Source organism: Passer domesticus, chromosome Z, assembly GCF_036417665.1.
Source record: "Passer domesticus isolate bPasDom1 chromosome Z, bPasDom1.hap1, whole genome shotgun sequence".
In the NCBI taxonomy this organism is placed as follows: Eukaryota; Metazoa; Chordata; class Aves; order Passeriformes; family Passeridae; genus Passer; species Passer domesticus.
This window is the reverse complement of record NC_087512.1, coordinates 2,532,478-2,550,125: the sequence shown is the minus strand read 5'-3', so window position 1 is coordinate 2,550,125 and position 17,648 is coordinate 2,532,478. Positions and strand designations below refer to the sequence as shown.

General features: G+C 43.5%; 1 protein-coding gene across 2 annotated transcripts in view; it reads right to left on the bottom strand.

Moving 5' to 3' along the window:
- The window catches only part of LOXHD1 (lipoxygenase homology PLAT domains 1), an 85,525-nt gene extending 71,278 nt beyond the window's left edge, over window positions 1-14,247 (bottom strand). Inside the window, exons 1-11 of one of the 2 annotated variants that reach the window (XM_064402813.1) lie at window positions 13,488-14,247; window positions 12,462-12,658; window positions 11,940-12,132; window positions 10,953-11,113; window positions 7,932-8,229; window positions 7,259-7,413; window positions 5,759-5,892; window positions 4,712-4,860; window positions 3,424-3,528; window positions 2,573-2,701; window positions 1,662-1,826 (exon numbers count right to left, since the gene is read on the bottom strand). In XM_064402813.1, the coding sequence (XP_064258883.1) occupies window positions 1,662-1,826; window positions 2,573-2,701; window positions 3,424-3,528; window positions 4,712-4,860; window positions 5,759-5,892; window positions 7,259-7,413; window positions 7,932-8,229; window positions 10,953-11,113; window positions 11,940-12,132; window positions 12,462-12,479 (1,507 nt within the window). In that variant the 5' untranslated portion in view covers window positions 12,480-12,658; window positions 13,488-14,247. Of the gene's footprint in view, window positions 1-1,661; window positions 1,827-2,572; window positions 2,702-3,423; window positions 3,529-4,711; window positions 4,861-5,758; window positions 5,893-7,258; window positions 7,414-7,931; window positions 8,230-10,952; window positions 11,114-11,939; window positions 12,133-12,461; window positions 12,659-13,487 lie in introns of those variants that run through there. The other variant, XM_064402814.1, reaches the window with a different exon arrangement.
- Window positions 14,248-17,648: the final 3,401 nt, after the last annotated feature.

Below are 17,648 nucleotides of genomic sequence, written 5' to 3'. Positions count from 1 at the left end.
CCACAGGGCAGGCACAGATTTTGGGATGTTGGGCAGGAATTGGTGGCTGGGAGGGTGGGCAGGCCCTGGCCCAGGGTGCCCAGAGCAGCTGTGGCTGCCCCTGCATCCCTGGCAGTGCCCAAGGCCAGGCTGGACGGGGCTTGGAGCACCCTGGGATGGTGGAAGTTGTCCCTGCCCAGGGGAGGGGGTGGCACTGGATGAGCTTTAAGGTCCCTTTCAATTCTGTGAATTTACTTTTTCTTCCATTGGACTGATAGAAGCACAGAAGGGAGCAAAGAGAACCCTTTCTTCTGCTCCAGAGAATTCGGATAAAGAATGTTAGACGTGAGAAATAGAAATACCTTGGTCTCAGAATGGGTGAAGCACAAAGACATGACAGTGGCAGATCCTCAGAGAAGAAATTATTTCAGCTTACAGTCTGCAGGGTACAGGGATCTGAACATGGGAGAGACCTTCAACATGAACCTTTGTCTTCATAATATAAAAGGAGGCAAAACAGCTGATGGCCTTCAATGTCATTATTCCCATAACCACTTGTGAAGAAGGAAACTGAGGCAGAGAAGGGGAATTTGAGCAGCTCTAAATTTTGATATCTAAATAAAGAACTGCAGGCAATAAGGCTTTTGATACCTTCAGTGCATACACTGGGCATAAGATGAGAGGGGAGACAGCCTCAGTATGAAATCTTTTAGCTCTTCTTATGAACGACCAGGGAAGAACCTGTCAGGAAATCAACTCCCAGGTGTCAGAACTTATCCCTCATCATTGTGGCATCCAACCCAGTGTAAGGAAAAGGCAGTTCTGACAGTACCCTAACGGTGAGCAAAATTCATCAATCACTTGAAATGAAGCAGATCAGAGAGGGACAAGTCAAATACAGTCCCAGAGCTGTACTCTTCACACTGTCAAAGATGCTTAAGAAAGGGGAACAATGAGAAGGAAGAGGGCTACAAAGTAAGAAAAATATTTCATTTATTTCAAGAAAACCATAGTATCTGATCCTCAGTATTCTGCAAACAGGAAAGGAAGTTTCCAGAACTAAAGAGTTTGAGTTGCCATAGCAGACCTCAGCTCGTACTCAGAAGGAGCTGAGTAGGGGTAATGTTTACCCAAAACAATTATTTGGAGGTGAGTGCAGAGTAAGGAAAAATTGGAGAACACTAAAAGAGGCAGCCTGGTACAACACTTTTAGAAAAGCCCCACACTACAGAAACTCTGGAAGAGGGGCTTTCAGCAAGAAATGGGTGTGCAATGCCAAAAGCACTGGAAGAACTAAGGCTTGGAAGCAAGACCAGCGTGTCTGCTTTGGCACCAGAAATGGAAATATTAGAATGGAGCAAGATCAAAGGGAAGCTGGAGACAAGAAAGACAGCTTGGAATGAGCAGAGGACTTGGAGGGGATGGGAAAATAGGAAGAAAAAGACAATCATCCACATCCACATGGCTTCTAATGATTCTCTGATTTGGCAAACGCAGTGAATGTTAATCTAGAGCACCCAGTGGAACCTTCTTGTAGTAATTTGGATAGCTGGCATGTGATCTACTTTTAAATTTCCCAAAGCCAGTTCAAGGGAGAGGTGAAACCTATAAAACTGCATGAGATGGTGAGATTTTATCTTCTGTAATGATGGGTGTATCCTGGGGAAATGGCATCTGCTCACATGGGATGTACTCTATTGTCTGCAGATCTGCAGGGAAGATAATTCTCTCGACGGCTCCGTCATCCTCCGATTTATCCAGCCAGCGGCCACAGGGAAACTTGAGGCACTGTCCCAGGGATGGGGCATCAATCTCCACCCATTCCAGAAACCAGCCAGTTGAATTACCTGTGGTGGAAAGATAACAGTGAATTACCCACAAAGCCTTTGCAGACAACAGCAAATGAATCACTGCACCTCCGAGAAATAAATCTTTCTGTCTTTTGCCAAAGGGAATGTAGAATATATGGTGTAAAGATCATTGGATGCAATTGCCCAGGATTGAGGTAACACGCTTCACATTTCTATAAATGTCAGGCTAAAGATGTGTGAGTGGAAATGTTAATTACTGCATCACTTTTATCAACTGGCCTCTGTAATAATAAAGAACAGTTAACAACAAACCTCTCATTTAATGACCCATAGGGGAAGAGATCAATGCATAGCTCCACTGCCTCCCTTGTTTGTAGCAGATACAAAGAAATCTGTCTAAAAAGTAGCCAAGACTTGATGATCAAAATACCACCAAAAGCTTGATAAAGAAGTGAAGCAAGCCTATGGGTCCGATTCAATAAAAACAAATATGGAGTTTGGTGGTATCTGTGAAATCTCTCTAAAGATGTGGCTACAGAACTATAAAGACTCTTGCACAGGGAGAGGATGCAAAGCTACCTCCAAGCTGGCACCACTGAGCTCCTAATATCACGTGGGAATGGAATCAGCATCAAAGATAGTAGCAGCAGCAGCAGCCAAAGTGACAGCAAGGATCTGTCACCAAAGGATAAATTACGTTTGGGGTCTTGGAGGCAGGTTATTTTATACAGCAACACACCCAGTGCACTAGAAACACTGCATTACAGAGCAGATTATCTTACCTTTATTGTCATGGCCTATCTTGATTTTTTTCAGGTCTCCAATGTCCACAGACTCCACTGTAAACTCATCTACCTTCCCACGCTCAAATTTGTTCTTGTTAATCTTTGAGGCCTTTAGGCTGACTATCCCTGTTGTGGCAATGCAAAAGGACATTGTTCAGCATGTGAAACAAATCCTCTGGGAATGTCAACAGTGGAACGAGGGAAGTGGCTAAAATGCAAAAATTGGCTTTTCATCTCAAGATCTGAGCTTTGTCCCTCCCTCTGAGCCCAAGTCTGTATCAACACCCAAAATATACAGAATTCCTCCCTTGAATGATCCTCTGGCAGTGCAACAGGGACGATGTTGTCGTGCTGTGCTCGCAGCTAAAGAAATCAGTGTTACCCATCAGTTCCCTGTCACTCTCACAGGCATCCCAGCCACTGCACACACAGCTCAGCTTCTTCCAAGAGGATTTGCTCATCAGCTGATTAAATACTTCTGGGCCACTCAAAGAGGCAGAGGAGGGTTGGGTTTCAGGAGCATGCTGATTCATTGCTGAGGAAAGCAAATCATCCAGTGCATTCACTGCTCAATAATGTAGTCCCAGTCAACTGTGCTGTTTCTATAATTGAAATTAAAACCTTTAGACCAGCAGCTGGTGCAAATCAGCATCGCAAAGCTTGGCAGTGATTTACAGCAGCTGGTGCTGTGCTCCAAGTTACCACGATGTGTGTGCTGACTGCGGGAACAAGAAGTTGAGCTAAAAGGAGTGAGAAATGGGAACTGGGGAAATGAAAAGAAACCATGACCTGTCTTTTCAGCTGTCAAACAGGGTGTTGTTTTCCTTTTCCATCATTTGAAGCCATACCTGTATCGTCTTTACTTCCGTAGAGTGTGATGAAAACGTTGGCATCTGTCCCAGCATTCTTCTTGTCCCCCGTTTTCACTTTCACTGTGTATGTCGTGGATTTAGCTGCCAGATAAAATATCTTAATTTAAGAGTGTGACGTCCGACCAGGAGCTAACTCTACTCTTCCTTGCATAAATGTGTGCTTGGTTTGAGTTTTGTTTTGACTCATCACAGCCATGCTGTAATCTCCAATTCCTGTTCTATGCTCTGGTAGCTCTTGAGGTGAGCTGTGTTATCTGGTTCCAGAATCTTCTACTGCTCCAGTCACTCAGCACATTGCCTGCATATCTACAGATAAGAAATGTGCTCAGGCCTCCCCATTTGCTTCCTGGGAACCTCTAACCCTCCTCAAAGCTGCCTCTGACTGCAATATTTCATTTTTAAAAATCTATATATGCCCCCCCCCTTTATTTCATTGGCATCAAATAATACATGTGCACATAACACATACCAGAAAGTGTGTACACTAACATATACAGTTCATATTCACAAACACACCTTTCAGAACAGCATCAGTAGGGATGTTTTTATCATCTAGAAAGTACAGTAAACTCATAAAAAAATCTCATGGAAAAGTCTAATATGGTCTTCACTCAGCTGCTATAACCTCAAGATTTCCAAAATGGAATAGTTCCTCCTTAGTTGGACATATTTTTCCAAAAGAAACCAGTGAAAATTTTGGGCACTCAGCACCTTGCTGAGTGTGTCCCAGCCACTCAGGAGTGTGTCACTGCTCTGTGGTTACCATGCAAATTTATTTACAAGTGAGGCAAAGTTGTTTTGGAGGACAACAGACACAAGCAGCAAGATGGAAAGCGAGACAAATTTAAGTCCCTTGTCTTTCTCTGGGTGTGTTTCCTCTCTGCTCAGTTTCATGTTGGAACATTTAACCATTACAGTCCATGATGTGAAATGAATGAGATTTGTTCCTTAGATACTAGCAACCAATATACATTTCCATTCAAAAATGAGGACTGAACATGTTACACATCTTCCTAGCTTGTCACTTAGGGTCCAATCTTGCAAGATGATTAAATCAACTAAAAATGAGGAGGGTCCACTCCTCACAGTCTGACACACACTTGACACTTCATTCATGCCTGAAAATTTCATTTTGGGGCAAAATTACTCACAGCACAATGAGTAACTGCTACTGCTAACTGCTAATGCCCTCAACAGCACTAACAACCTGGTTCCTTTCCAACCCCACACTGGAAGAAATTCAAGGCCAATATATACATTCCACCTTTCTGTTCCAGGCCCAAAGTTGCAGGAGACTGGCCATCATTTTCTGAATCTTTCTTTACAAATGCTTCATCCACTGGGACCAGCTCCCTGGCAATCTGACCGTCATCTTCCTCGACTGCCAACCACCGCTGGCATGGAAAGTAATACCTACAAAATGACAGCACCCGGTGTTTACACAGGACTTCACAGGCTTTAGTAACATAAACAAGCACAGATCAGAGGCTACTTGAAGAAAAAAAAAACCAAAACAACAAGATTACTCAAGGCTGAGAAGTACATCTGTTTTCATCCTTGAGATCTGGTGTTGTGGGAGCAAAATCCATAAATAGGTTAAGGAGCACATACTGCTAAGTGCTGTTTCTGGGCTGCCAGCCCCACATGGTTGATTCATTTTAATTTCACTCCCAGAAAGAGATCAGTAACTTGAAGGACCTCCATTCTCCCAGGCATTTTATGTTTATAAAGACTGAACCCATCTTGTCCTTAAGAGTGGTCCCACCCATCGGAGTATTGTGCAACATTTAAGCATGTGATTTCCAGCAAGATCCAGCTCGAAGGCAAGCATACATTTCAAGTTTTGAACAGCCCATTCTTTGCTCATCCAGCTGTCTGTGGAAATCATGAGAGTTTGCTTAGACCAGAATTTGCTTTTGGCCCAGATCTTTGCATTAAGTAGAAAGGGCAAACAAAATGTGAGCTCAGAGACTTCCAAAGTGAGGCCTAGAAGGGAAATGCTCGAGTGCAGCCTCTGCTCCAGGAGGGAGAGATGAGCCCATCCCAGGAGAAACAGAAAAACATTGAGGTTGCCTTCCAAACACATTACCAAATTACAGAGGTGCTGGGACAGCAAACCCTCCCCTGGTACCCCAGAATGGCCCCACACTCTGCATGAAGGCATGGTGACCACAAGGCTCCCAAAGGATGGCCATTCCCTGAGGAGCTGCAACAATGCCCTCCCGCATCTCTGCCTCCCCGTGGCTTTGCAGGCTCCTGAGAAGGTGGGCCCTTTCCTGACCCTGTGAAAAGGGCACAACAGGCTCCTCACGTGGTGCTCTCTTTGAGGTCAATAATCTCCACCCTCTCCAGGAACCAGCTGGGGCTAGTGCCGGAGTTATCGTGGCGGATCCGCAGCTTCTTCAGCTCGCCCAGGTCAATGGCTTTGATGGTGAACACGTCTACCTGCACAGGAGGCAAGAGGCAAATGGCTGTGCTTCCAAGAAAGAAGGGAAGAAAGGCAGTAAATGTCCAAGGGTAATCTTTTTCGCCATTAAAACATGTCTCTTTGTAAGTTCTCTTTGTACTCTTTGTGTGGGTGTACAAAAATAACTACAGAGCTCTGAGGTCTCCCATTAACACTCATGTTTGGCTCCTACAACAGCCCTAGAGCTGCTCCTCACTTCACTCCTCTCTTTACCTTATCCCAGTTTCAGCTTCCTGTAAGTTTAACTCCTCTCTGCTAAATATCATTCCTTTCAGGCTTAATACTTTCCCACAGATTGAATCTGGAACCAGACAAAAAATATGTTGACGCCATGGAAATTCTCCTGCTCACCTCTGTATAGAATCTTTGAATATCCACAGCTGGAAGTGTTCCACAAGGATCACTGAGTCCGACTCCTGGCTCTGCATGCGACAGCCCCAAAATGCAGCCCATATGCTTTATTTCAAATATTTCAGAATTTCTTCCTTTTGTCATTTACCACAACCAAGAGGATCATTTATTAACTGTGTTAGTGTGACAGGATGGCCCTTGTTATCATAACAGTTTAAACATCTTAATGTGATTAATATGTTGGTAGACTTTGGGTTTGTACTCCCCAGAGTAAGGAGCATTACATTTGCAGCTTGGAGCTCTTCCCACTGAATGAAGAACCATGTGCAGGTTGCAGTTTCACCAGTGCCAAGCTCATAAATCACAGCTAACAGCTTGTTTAACAACCTTAGGGCTCTTTTTTTTTCTGTGGTTGCAAGTTTTCCACAGCTGCTTTTTGTTTCTATAATTTTTTCTATAATTCTTCAGAATTATTCCTTGAAAAACTCCTGACTATAATAGTAGATTTTTGTTAATTGTTCATAAACTTTTATAGCAAATACCCAACATACAAGAGATGATCTTTAATTGGATTGTATTATAATGTAATTACAGCACACTGTGTAATATTGCTTTTATTCCCTGGCTGGTTGGGTAGAACATTTAGAATAGTTTTTGTATCTAAATAGCTACATGCTTGAACTGCCTCAAAAATACTCTCCAATATTAATTTAAAGTTGGTGGGTTTTAAGTATTCCTGAAAGGAAGCATTATTACCAGAATGCTTACAGGAAGCAGATATAGAAAGTGGCTCCAACATAGAATTGGTGTTCAGTTTATTATTCAAATGAGTCTCCCCTGGAAAATGTTTTGAGGCATTTTGCTTTATATATTTCAGGAAAAAAAAACATGTTTGAGAGAAGTGAGAAGAAAGTGTATTGAACGGGCAGCACGTCAACTGAGAGAGCCCTGCCAGCCTCCTTCTCGCTTGAGTGAGTGGAGTTCATGCATTACCTGTCCTTTCTCAAACTTGTTGAGGTTATTTGACCTTTTCAGCTGGCGCTCACCCGTGTCTCCTCTTTCCATGCCATAGATGCTCAGGAAGACATTAGCATCTGTCCCAGCCCCCCACACAGTCCCAGTGAGGACGTGGACTTCATACGTATTTTCTGCAAGTAAAATAGCAAAGGCAGGTCAGAAGGATCCCAGAAATGGCCATATTTCATCAAATCCATGGCTCACCACAAAAGTGTGTAACCCTCGAAATGCCAGCACAGAAAGAGTTTGCCTGGAGTTTGTTGGTATCTGTATTAAAACATGAGCTGCTCTGTCTTCCTCCAGCCCCTCTCCTTGGCCAAAACAACAGTCACATCTTGCTGAACTCTCAGCCACAGTGGGACCCTCTGGAACTCTTGATCCAAGTGCCCCAGATGACCTTTGGTGAATCCTATAGAGGTCCTTTGGGATATTCCAATTTCAGGCTGTCTCATCCGTGCTCTGCCTTAGTTTACCCACCTTCCTCTTCCTCCCTAGCTTGATCCACCACAGATCCAGTGCATGCCTGGGGCAGCGGGGTGGTTGTGGGGGATAAATGGTCCTGCCAAGTGTGGTTAGCATCCTTCAAGCAGAGGCTGGACACACACACACACACACAAATATACACATGCACATTCCCTGTGGTATTTACCCTCCAGGTCAGATTCTCCATCAGGCACCAGCTCCACCACGAGCTCCTTATCCCCTTCGTCCTTAGCCAGCCAGCGATGTGCCACAAACGTATAGACATCCATTCCTTCTCCCTCCTTGGTCTCCTCCTCTTCCCCCTCCTCAGACTTCTTTTTCTTCTTATTGTTTTTATCAGACCCCTTTGTTTTTGTGGCCAGGCGCTTCAGCGTGACGCTTTCCAGGAACCAGCCATCCCCAATGCCTGTCCCGTCGTGGCCTATCCGAATCTTATAAATCTTGCCAACATCTGCAGCCTCTCTCTGCCACCAAGGGAAAGTCAGCACCCAGAGGGATAGAAGACAACCTTAATTTCATAAAGCGCTTTCTTAAAAAGGAGAAGCACGGCCTCTACCACACAAAATATCCAAGCAAGGATAAGAACAATTTCTTAATGCAAGTTTACACTTTCCTTCCTGCTTTACTATTTCATACTTCCCATTGCCAAATCTCATCTGAACGGATTAAGCTGAAGACATTCAGAGTAGCCATGGTGAGGAGAGGAGCTAAATCCATATTTATTGGGCTCCCCACTTCCTTATTGCTCTCCTTACCTGTATTGTCTCTGTGTTGTCACTAAAGATGAATATATGATAATAACACACCAAGTTTTTACAGATTCTCAGCGCATGAGGCATTTTGAAAATTAATAATAAGACGCCTTTCATACTCAGCACAGGATATGAACCCAGCAAGAAGCAATAATGGTGAAGTGAGAAGGCAGTTAACTCATACAGCACGATCTCTGACACAGACTGTGGGTTTGGAGTGCCCTTCTCCCTCCTTCTCATCTGGAAAATTAAAGAAGTATTTTCTCACTTTCCTGGTGAGCAGAGAGGATACAATCATTGGTGGGTTACAGTGCTTCAGTGGCAGAAGGCTGATCAGTAAGAAGATTTACATCCCTCTAGTCAGCACAGCAGACACAAAACCTTCTTGGTTTAGATTATCTGTCTGGATTACTACCTAATGAAGTTGGATAGAAGATTTTACTCCACACAATCCTTCAACAACCCATGACTTGTTTCTGATGATTGCTTACGCTGCTATGCAGTGTTTATGTTATAAAACTTGCAAACATTTGCTTCAGGCTGAAATCTGGCACTTGGCATGTAAGGTTTTAGTCTAGAAGCGTTTTGTAGATTAAAACAAAATCAATTGCACACAAGATGCTTATCAGAAAACTGAAATTGATCCCGCTGTCCTGACATAAAGAATGTATCTTTCCTTACACGGCTTTACTGTTAGATTTACTGTAATCATCCTGCATGACTTGTCCATGACTGATGGCATTTCCTATTATCACGTAGCTCACAGAATCTTATTTTTGCCTGTGTCTTTTTGTAAACATTCATATCATGAAAGAGATAGACAATCTATTTATTAATGCTCCAGAGCTTCTGCCTTGTGTGCTTATAAAAAAATCACAGAAATGGGCATAATTTTCAAATCTGGCAATAAATATCAGAGAGAGGATATAAGCAAAGCTATGTAAACAGAACACTGTACATATGGCTTTATTATAAATCTGATATTGGCTAATAGCTCTTACTCATAAATTTTAGAAAGCTTATTTCCTTTAAAATCAGAGAAACCTAATCTTAAAATTATAGAGAGTTTTTAAAAAGCAAACATTTATAAGGTACTAGTAATTTCAAATCCCCAAAAACTCATTAAAAATAGATAAACATCAGCAACTCCATTCGGTAAAACAAGAAAATGAGGCAGGAGGAGGTGAACTGATCTCAAAAGTACACAGTACAAAACTGGTAAACTGTGGATAAAGGCCCCTCCATTTGGCCACTGACAGCAGGAAGGAAATCCCAGTCTTGATGATTGAGAGGAGCTTCAGCAATTAGCTCCAAGCTTGACTGTGCTGAGATAGATTCAACCTCTGTGGGACTGCAAATTCACAAGAGGACCCAGGCACTGCTGTGCCCAGTCTTGTGCTGTGAGCACATGTGAGGATGTGCCCTAAATCCTGCTTCCACCTGGACTCTGCTCCACTGTCCAGATGTTGGTCTCTCCTTCACTACAGATGTGGCTCTGACAGAGCACCCTGTTTTTGCCCTGATCCCACATCAGGACAAGTGCCAAGACAATTCCTGGCCCCCAAACTGTGGTTTCTCTGGGCAGAAACCCCAAGCTAACAAGGCAATAAAGAACATTGGTTCTCAATGGTTCCAAAGGGAGAGGATGCCTGACCACGTTGTGATCCACACTCACTGGGCAGCCTCGTCAGCCCAGGACATCTTGATGAATTATCCAAGTCCTGGCTCACTCCCCAGAATTATATGGGAGGTTCCTCACCCCTCTAAGCACCCCCTTTGTTGCTGGGCTGCTCAGAAAGAGGTGTAGGCTGTGCTGTTTAAACCTGGGTTTTTAAAAAGCTCTGAATTCTGAGCATCCTGATACCTGGAGGACTGAGCTGTGCACTGAGAGTGCCAGGGCTCTGCAGTGCCTGCTGGGACAGTGTTACAGGCACTGTAAAACCCATGGGGCATTCACACATTCTCAGGAATTACAGCTGCAAACCTCTGCAGGGCTGACATCTGTACCCATAGATAATGGTGTGTGTGACCACAAGCAAACCTGGGTTTCCTTATATTCTCATACTAAAATTTTTCTTTTTCCCCCAGCTACACAATGAGTATTGGCAATAACACGTGGTCAGGGCCAAAGTTTGAGGTCTTTTGAGATCCTTTTGGAAGTAAATATAAACAAATACTGCTATTAGAGCGTAAATTTCAATTACACCTATGCTAGTAGCACCTCAGAAGATGTAAATCCTTCCACAAAACCCCATAAAGGAATGAAAAGCCTTCCAAAACTATGGTAGAGGACAGTAGATACTGCCAGACTTGCAATTTTCTTGAAGTATTTTAATTTTTTTTGTGTAGTTGGGCCAGTTACTCTATTGATGTCTAAACTTTGGCTGATAATTTCTTTCCCCGCTTAGAAGTGGCAGTGGCTGCCTTCATCATACCTTGAAGATATCTGTGGCTCCCCTTTCAAAGTTGTTGGATCTGTTTTCTAAGATGATCAATTCCGTTTTGCCAGTCTCACCATAAATCTGCATGAAGACTTTGGCGTTGGTGCCTGCGGCTCGCACGTCTCCAGTAACTACAGACACCTCATAGTTTATCACTGGTCCAAAAATAAAGCAATTAAATCAGCAGAGAAACTCAGATAACAACATTCCTTGGGGCTCAGGTTCGAAATTAAATTACCTTGTCTTAACAAATGTCCATGTAGCCAACCATTTGCTCTTATCCAAACTAAATGAGAGATAACAGAACTCTTCACTGAGGACTAACCTAACAGTTTTCCTTTTACAAGTGTTAGCCAGTGTCAGGGGGGTGCAAAACAGAGCCTTAAAAGGGAATTTTGTTTCAGCACTAACTATAGAGTGGTTGAATGATCTCCTTGGTACAGTGCAAGGGAGGGAGTTACAGAGAGCAGGGGAAAAAACACAGCATTCTTTCTCAGGACCCAACAGCAAAATTTAACTGTAGCCTTAAAACAAAATGGGTCTACTGATAAAAGTGAAGTGGCCAGTAGGGATTTGGCACTTAGTTATCAAACAGCTTCTCCTTTCCAGGAAACAGGGTAATAAAGACAGGATGGGACATGTGCTGGTGCATAAAGAGAAAACAGGGCTGGGGCAGATAAATGTAGAAAAAAGAAGAACCCACTGATACTGCAGTGAAGAAGCACATTGTCTTGTGCTGTGCAGCACTGCCCAGGATGTAAATTTTTCATATGGTCTCAGGAAATGGAGATGAAAATCTCTGTAATCTTTTTCCAACACTTTCAGAAAACATGAGGAGAATATTTTACTTTCCTCACCAATATAAGCTCGTAGGAATGGTGACTTTTTGGTTTTGGTGTCTAAGACAGGGGTGACCTTGCCCTGAAGGATGGGAGCAATACACACTTAGCCCTAGCTCTAAAGCAGCACGTGTTCTCTTACATTTCTCAATAGGCAAAATCTCGCTTGGGTAGACCTCCACCTCCACCCTGCCATCAGCCTCATCCTTGTCAAGCCATCGGTTGCAGGGGAACATGTACTGCCTTCCCTGGACTGGAACTGTGATCTGGACACTGGCCAGGAACCAGCCGGACCGCAGACCCACGTTATCGTGCCCAATCAGGATTCGGTTGATCTTTGGAAAAAGCAAACAAAAACCCAGAGGGCAGGGAAAAACCCAACACAACGGAATTTGCTTAATGTGAAACAGTCTCCTTACCCTGGCACGGTGCTCTTCCACTGTGCTCGTGTAAATAGTTTATATAAGGATTTAACTACAGACTTAAAACACTCCTCACACGCCAGCATACACAATACACTGGTGTAAAGTCTATGTAAAATGTGTCTCTTAATATCCAGTGTGAATGTCAAAGGCTCTTTCATCACCTTCAATATGGAGTGTTATTTTGATCCTGAATTCAGGCACTTGCACAAAGTATAGAGCCACATGCAATTGATTCTTACCTTTCCAATATCCATCATATCTAGAGTAAACTCATCCACTCGACCACGTTCAAAATAATTGCCTAGATCATTATCAGAGACTAAGAGAGGCTCTTTGCTGGAGTCTGCTTTTTCACCGTAGAGTTTGATGAAAACCCTGGAATCTGAGCTGGCACCGGGGATATCTCCTGTCTTCACGCTGATGTGATAACTGACATCTGGAGGAAGATGGATGCACAAAACACAGACATGTGAGTGGCACTTCCAGTGCCCAGCCGGGCAATTGGCTTCTAACAACTGATAGGGGATGAAGGCTCCAGATATACACAGAGAAAGGACTTTGCCCTCCATCCAGCATCTTAGGGCCATGCTGGAGGAGCTGTCACACCTTGGAATTATCCACCAAAATAAGAAGAGATCCAATAGTACACTGGTAAGCATAAAATATTCCATAGGCCTCCCTCTCACTGTTAGATGATTACCCAAGGCATAAAAATGCACTTAGGCAAATGGGATTATTTCATGACTTTTATATTTAACAATTTAATTCAATAACTTTGACCTTCTTTTTTTATTTTTTTATTTTTTTAAACACAACAACCTGCAGTATGCAAGCACCATTTGCTAAAGAAAATTGTAGCATTGGAGCCCTGGTTCTCCAGAAAAGGACAATAAAATATTTTTGGTGATTTTCTTTGGAGAATGTCATTACTTTGTGGCATTTACTCTACTAAAACAGTGGCAATTCAAGTTCCTTCAGGGAAAGATATACAAGAAAGCAGTTCTTAAACAAATCACAACTTTAAAAACCAGTGTTGTTTTCTACATATATAATGTTGCAATTATGTTCTTTGCCCATTCATAGACTAGAATTTAAGAGTCAGAGGCATTTCTCCCAGCATGACCTACTGAAGCTTCTTGCATAAGAATGGCAAAAAAGGCCCAGCAGATTTACTGGGAACTGACAAGCATTATTAAAAAGAACAAAGCAAATAAACACACCCATGTACAACTCAAACCCAGGCCTTTTTTCCAAGCTAAACTCACTTTTTAGCAATGGTGACTCCCCAGCAGGCACTAATTCTCGGACAATCTGACCATCGTCCTCATTTTTGTCGAGCCATCTGGTTTACAAACAGAAGTAAGTTATCTTTGAATAATTAGCACCTGTTAGACCTTTTAAAATCCATGCTGGCTTCACACATAGCCCATATCCACACTACAGTCAAACAGATATTTTTAGAGGGCTCTGTATCTCTGTTATCTGAGCAGGGACTTGACCAGACCATACGGCAGCCACGTTTTAAATCTCCATCTTTCCAAGAAGAGGGACCATGAGAGCTCTGCTCGCAGTAGATAAGCTTCTGCTGTGATGTCCATCTGCCTGAAAAGCACAAACTCCACAACCACAAGTTATTCCTGTGAACAGGCAGTCTTAGTGTCTTGAAAGCACTGACCTTCATTGACCAGAAAGATTTGCAGCCTCTACTACTAAAGGGAAGGGATGAATTATGTTTTTCCCATTTTCAGGGCTGGGTATGTGCAGGCAGCTGGCACCAGCAAAAAGCAACGATTTGCAATGTTTCTCAACACTAAAGATCCAACTAGACTAATTGAGAAGAGGAGCCGGACACAAAGCAAACTGTAGCATAACCTCAAAGGAAAAAAATCTGAAAGGAAAATTCATAAAATCATAGCATGGTTTGGGTTGGAGTGGACCCTAAAGACCACCCAGTTCCAACTGTCTGCCATGGGCAGGGACCTTCCTCTATCCCAGGTTGCTCCAAGACCCATCCAACCTGAGCTTGAACACTTCAGGGATGGGGCAGCCACAGCTTCTCTGGGCAACCTGTGCCAGGGCCTCACCACCCTGATAGTGAAGAATTTCTTCTTAATATCTTATCTCTCTGCCCTCCTTCAGCTTAAGATAATTTCCGCCTTATCCTACTGCTACAAGCCCTTTCCAAAAGTTTCTTCTTCAGTCCCCCTCTAAAATTCCCCTCCCAAAACAAAGGGGAACTAACTGCTAGCCTGGCAACCTTCACAGCAGCTCTTTCAGCCTCAGGATAAAGGATTCACAGCCTCAACCCCATCATGTGCCCTACAGCCACCACTGCATGACAGCAGCCAGGGCTCTGGCAGAGGTTTGTCGCTTTCCTCTCCCCACCCAGGCTGCTGCAGCACTCTGAATATTCCTGTAAGCATCTGTTCAGGGTCAGGTTTCCCACAGTGGTGCTGTGAGAGCAGGAGCAGTTCCCAGAATGCTCATTGTTCCCAGGTGCACATCTATCCGCAGCAGCGCCTTTTGCAGCTAAAAATACTGTTTCAAACCAGCAGGGGCGAGAAAAGGACAAATGAGCACTCTCTGCCGGGTCATGCAGAGTATTTAAATGGCTCCAGAGCCAGAAGGAGTAAAAACAAATCCCCAGAAACTGTTTCTTTTTAAAGGTGGCCACGCTGACCACAGCTGCTTCTGCACAAACAAATGCAGCCCATGTGCCCTGTGAGCTTCCCACGGTGTCGCTGTGACACACACATTGTCCTTGGCTGACCTGTGCCAAAAAGGAGGGGAGCTCACCTCCCATGGAAGTTTCCATCTTTGACTTTGACAGTGAGTCAGCACCTATGGAAACCTGAAAATGACCCTCAGAAGCAGGGCTTGGGGACACGAACAAAGAGAGCTGCAGAGAGCTGGATCAAACCTAAGGCACCTCGCTGGTAAAATGCCAGCACAGCTCAAAGTCATCACCATTTGGACCACATATTTTGGAAAATCCAGAATGGTACACCTCCACTTCATCCATCTGAAGGAATATTACATTTTCAATCTTCTCCCCTCTGCTCCAACCCAGATGAAAACAATAAGCACAAAGAAATCATGCAAAAAAAAAAAAAAAAACAAAAAAACCCAAAACCAAAACCAACCAAACAAAAAAAAAAAAAAACCAGCACCAGGAAAGAAATCCAAACATGAACTAGAGCCAGCCAGTCCTGGAAGCACGAGCAGCAGTGTTCTCATGCAAAAGGGGTGCACAGGAGTCCCACCACACAGACACACATCTCCAGCCCCAGCTTCCCTCTAAGCTTTGGGAGGTTGTTGGGTATACACTCTACCCAAATTCTTCCCTTTCTCTCAGTAAAGCAGGTGGCCTTGTGCAAGTGGGCTTGGACAGAGCTAAAAGCCTAAGTGGTCAGCATGAGGATGAAGAACACATGAACATGTGATGGTCACACGAGCACCACGTGAGGGCATCTGATGTGGTGTTGGGCCTCAGAGGAGGCCAAAGGGTGTGGTGGGATAGAGGAGAAGAAAAACCTCTGGGGAAGACCATTAAACTGATGACAAGAATTGAGCAAGGGTATATTGCAATAGGAGCATGCTAAGACATCACATTGCCTTAAGAAAGGAAGCCTTTATTGGTATTTTGGGGCTGGGGTGGGATGGGGTTGTTTTACCTGTTAAAACTGGTCCTTAATACCTTTGTCTTATGTAGTTCTTGATGCCGGCTCAGGATTCACATCCTTGGACAGGTATCCAATGGCTAGGGGATCACGTCACCCCAAAAGTCAAGATGCTTCTGTGTGCATGGATGTTAACTGGGAGGACCCACAAAATTCAAGCCACCACCCCAGGACCACTGAGCTCAGCATGGCCTTCAGGAAGGCAGAAGCTCATAAGGTAGACACATTTCTACTCTTTTTCTTCTGTTTTTTTGTGCCCTGCAAGCTGCTGTTTCTGTTGCCAGTGGACATGCTGCTGTTTTCTGTCACCTTCGCCATTGCTGACATTTTAGGGGTGTCTGGGATAAATCTGAGTGAATCTCTCCTGCACTGAGGTGGCAGGATAAAAATACCTCCCAGAAGAAACAGATTTCTGTGTGCAGCACAGCAAATGCTAACTGCTTCAGCAGTGAGGACAGAGGAGAAAAGCGAATCAGAGAAGCAGAACACACCCCGAGATAAAGAAATTCCCTCTGCCAGTGTTGGTAGATAGCAGTGGCAAGGGAAGGAGTGTATCTTCGACTGGTAGAGGAAGAGGGAGGCTGCTGGAGGTGGGAGATGGAGGTTTATCAGCAGAAGTGGCTTTAAAGCTCCTTGTGCTGTTTCAGCCAAGAGAACAGCCAGGAGTGGCAGCAGCAGTATTTTTTGGAGAAGATTAGTGACAGAGGGAATATTTGGATGAGCAATGCCCTGCATCCTTTCCTTTCATTACATATGCATCAATATCCTAATTTCACTTCAGTGTAATTCCAACAGCATATCACTGAGCAGCAGATTGAAACCAGGGGTTTATAGTCTTACTCCAAACACCAACAGATTGACACATCTGGCTGCAGAAAATAGAATATTTCAGTGCAGTGCCATCATACCCCTGGTACAAAAGGCATGTCAAAATCTTTTATTTTATCAGAGCTCTCTATGAGTTCGGTGAATGTAATTCACATGCCACTGTGGATTTTACAAGGGTGTAGCTGTGTCCTGTGTCACATCCTTGGTTTTAAAGAGATGCTTTATGACCAATATAACTCAAAGAGGACAGAAATATGACATGAAAGCCACTTCAGAATTTCTAGAGGATCAGAGATTCAGGTGACCACTGGAAAAAATACAATATGACATCATATATAGCATTTGAAAGCCAGCTTGGGTGCAATTAGAATGATTGGCACATCCATTAGATTCAGAGGCACATATGTATTTGTGTGAGCCTTTAAATATAACCTATATACAAAAATGTGTAAAAAGAGATAGACATCTCCGTTTATTTTTAGGCAAGAAAAGGAGGTTTCTCTGGCTCCTTTGTATGATGAACATTTTTTGGCATTTGGTTGAATAAATGTTCTTTTGCAGGAGTCTCCTAGTGTATCATCCCATTTGTGGTCTGTTGTTCTTCAGAGAATTAACTATGCTCCCTTATGCTTGTGCTGGAGACAAATTAGGATGGTGGGAGCTGTATGCTTAGAAAAAAAAATTAATTGCATATCACTGAAGATTTCAGTGGAGTTGTAATGATTTATAGGATGTAAAATTCTATCCTATCACGAACTCATGACTTTGTCTGATTGAAAATTCATTTCTGTCTGGGATATAAATATTATAAAAAATAGGCTGGTTTAGAGCCTGTCAGCTAGTCCATTCCTGGACTTCCAGAGAGCTTTGAGGAGAAAATGACACCAGAAAAACTCAGTTCTGATCTTTGAAAAAGTT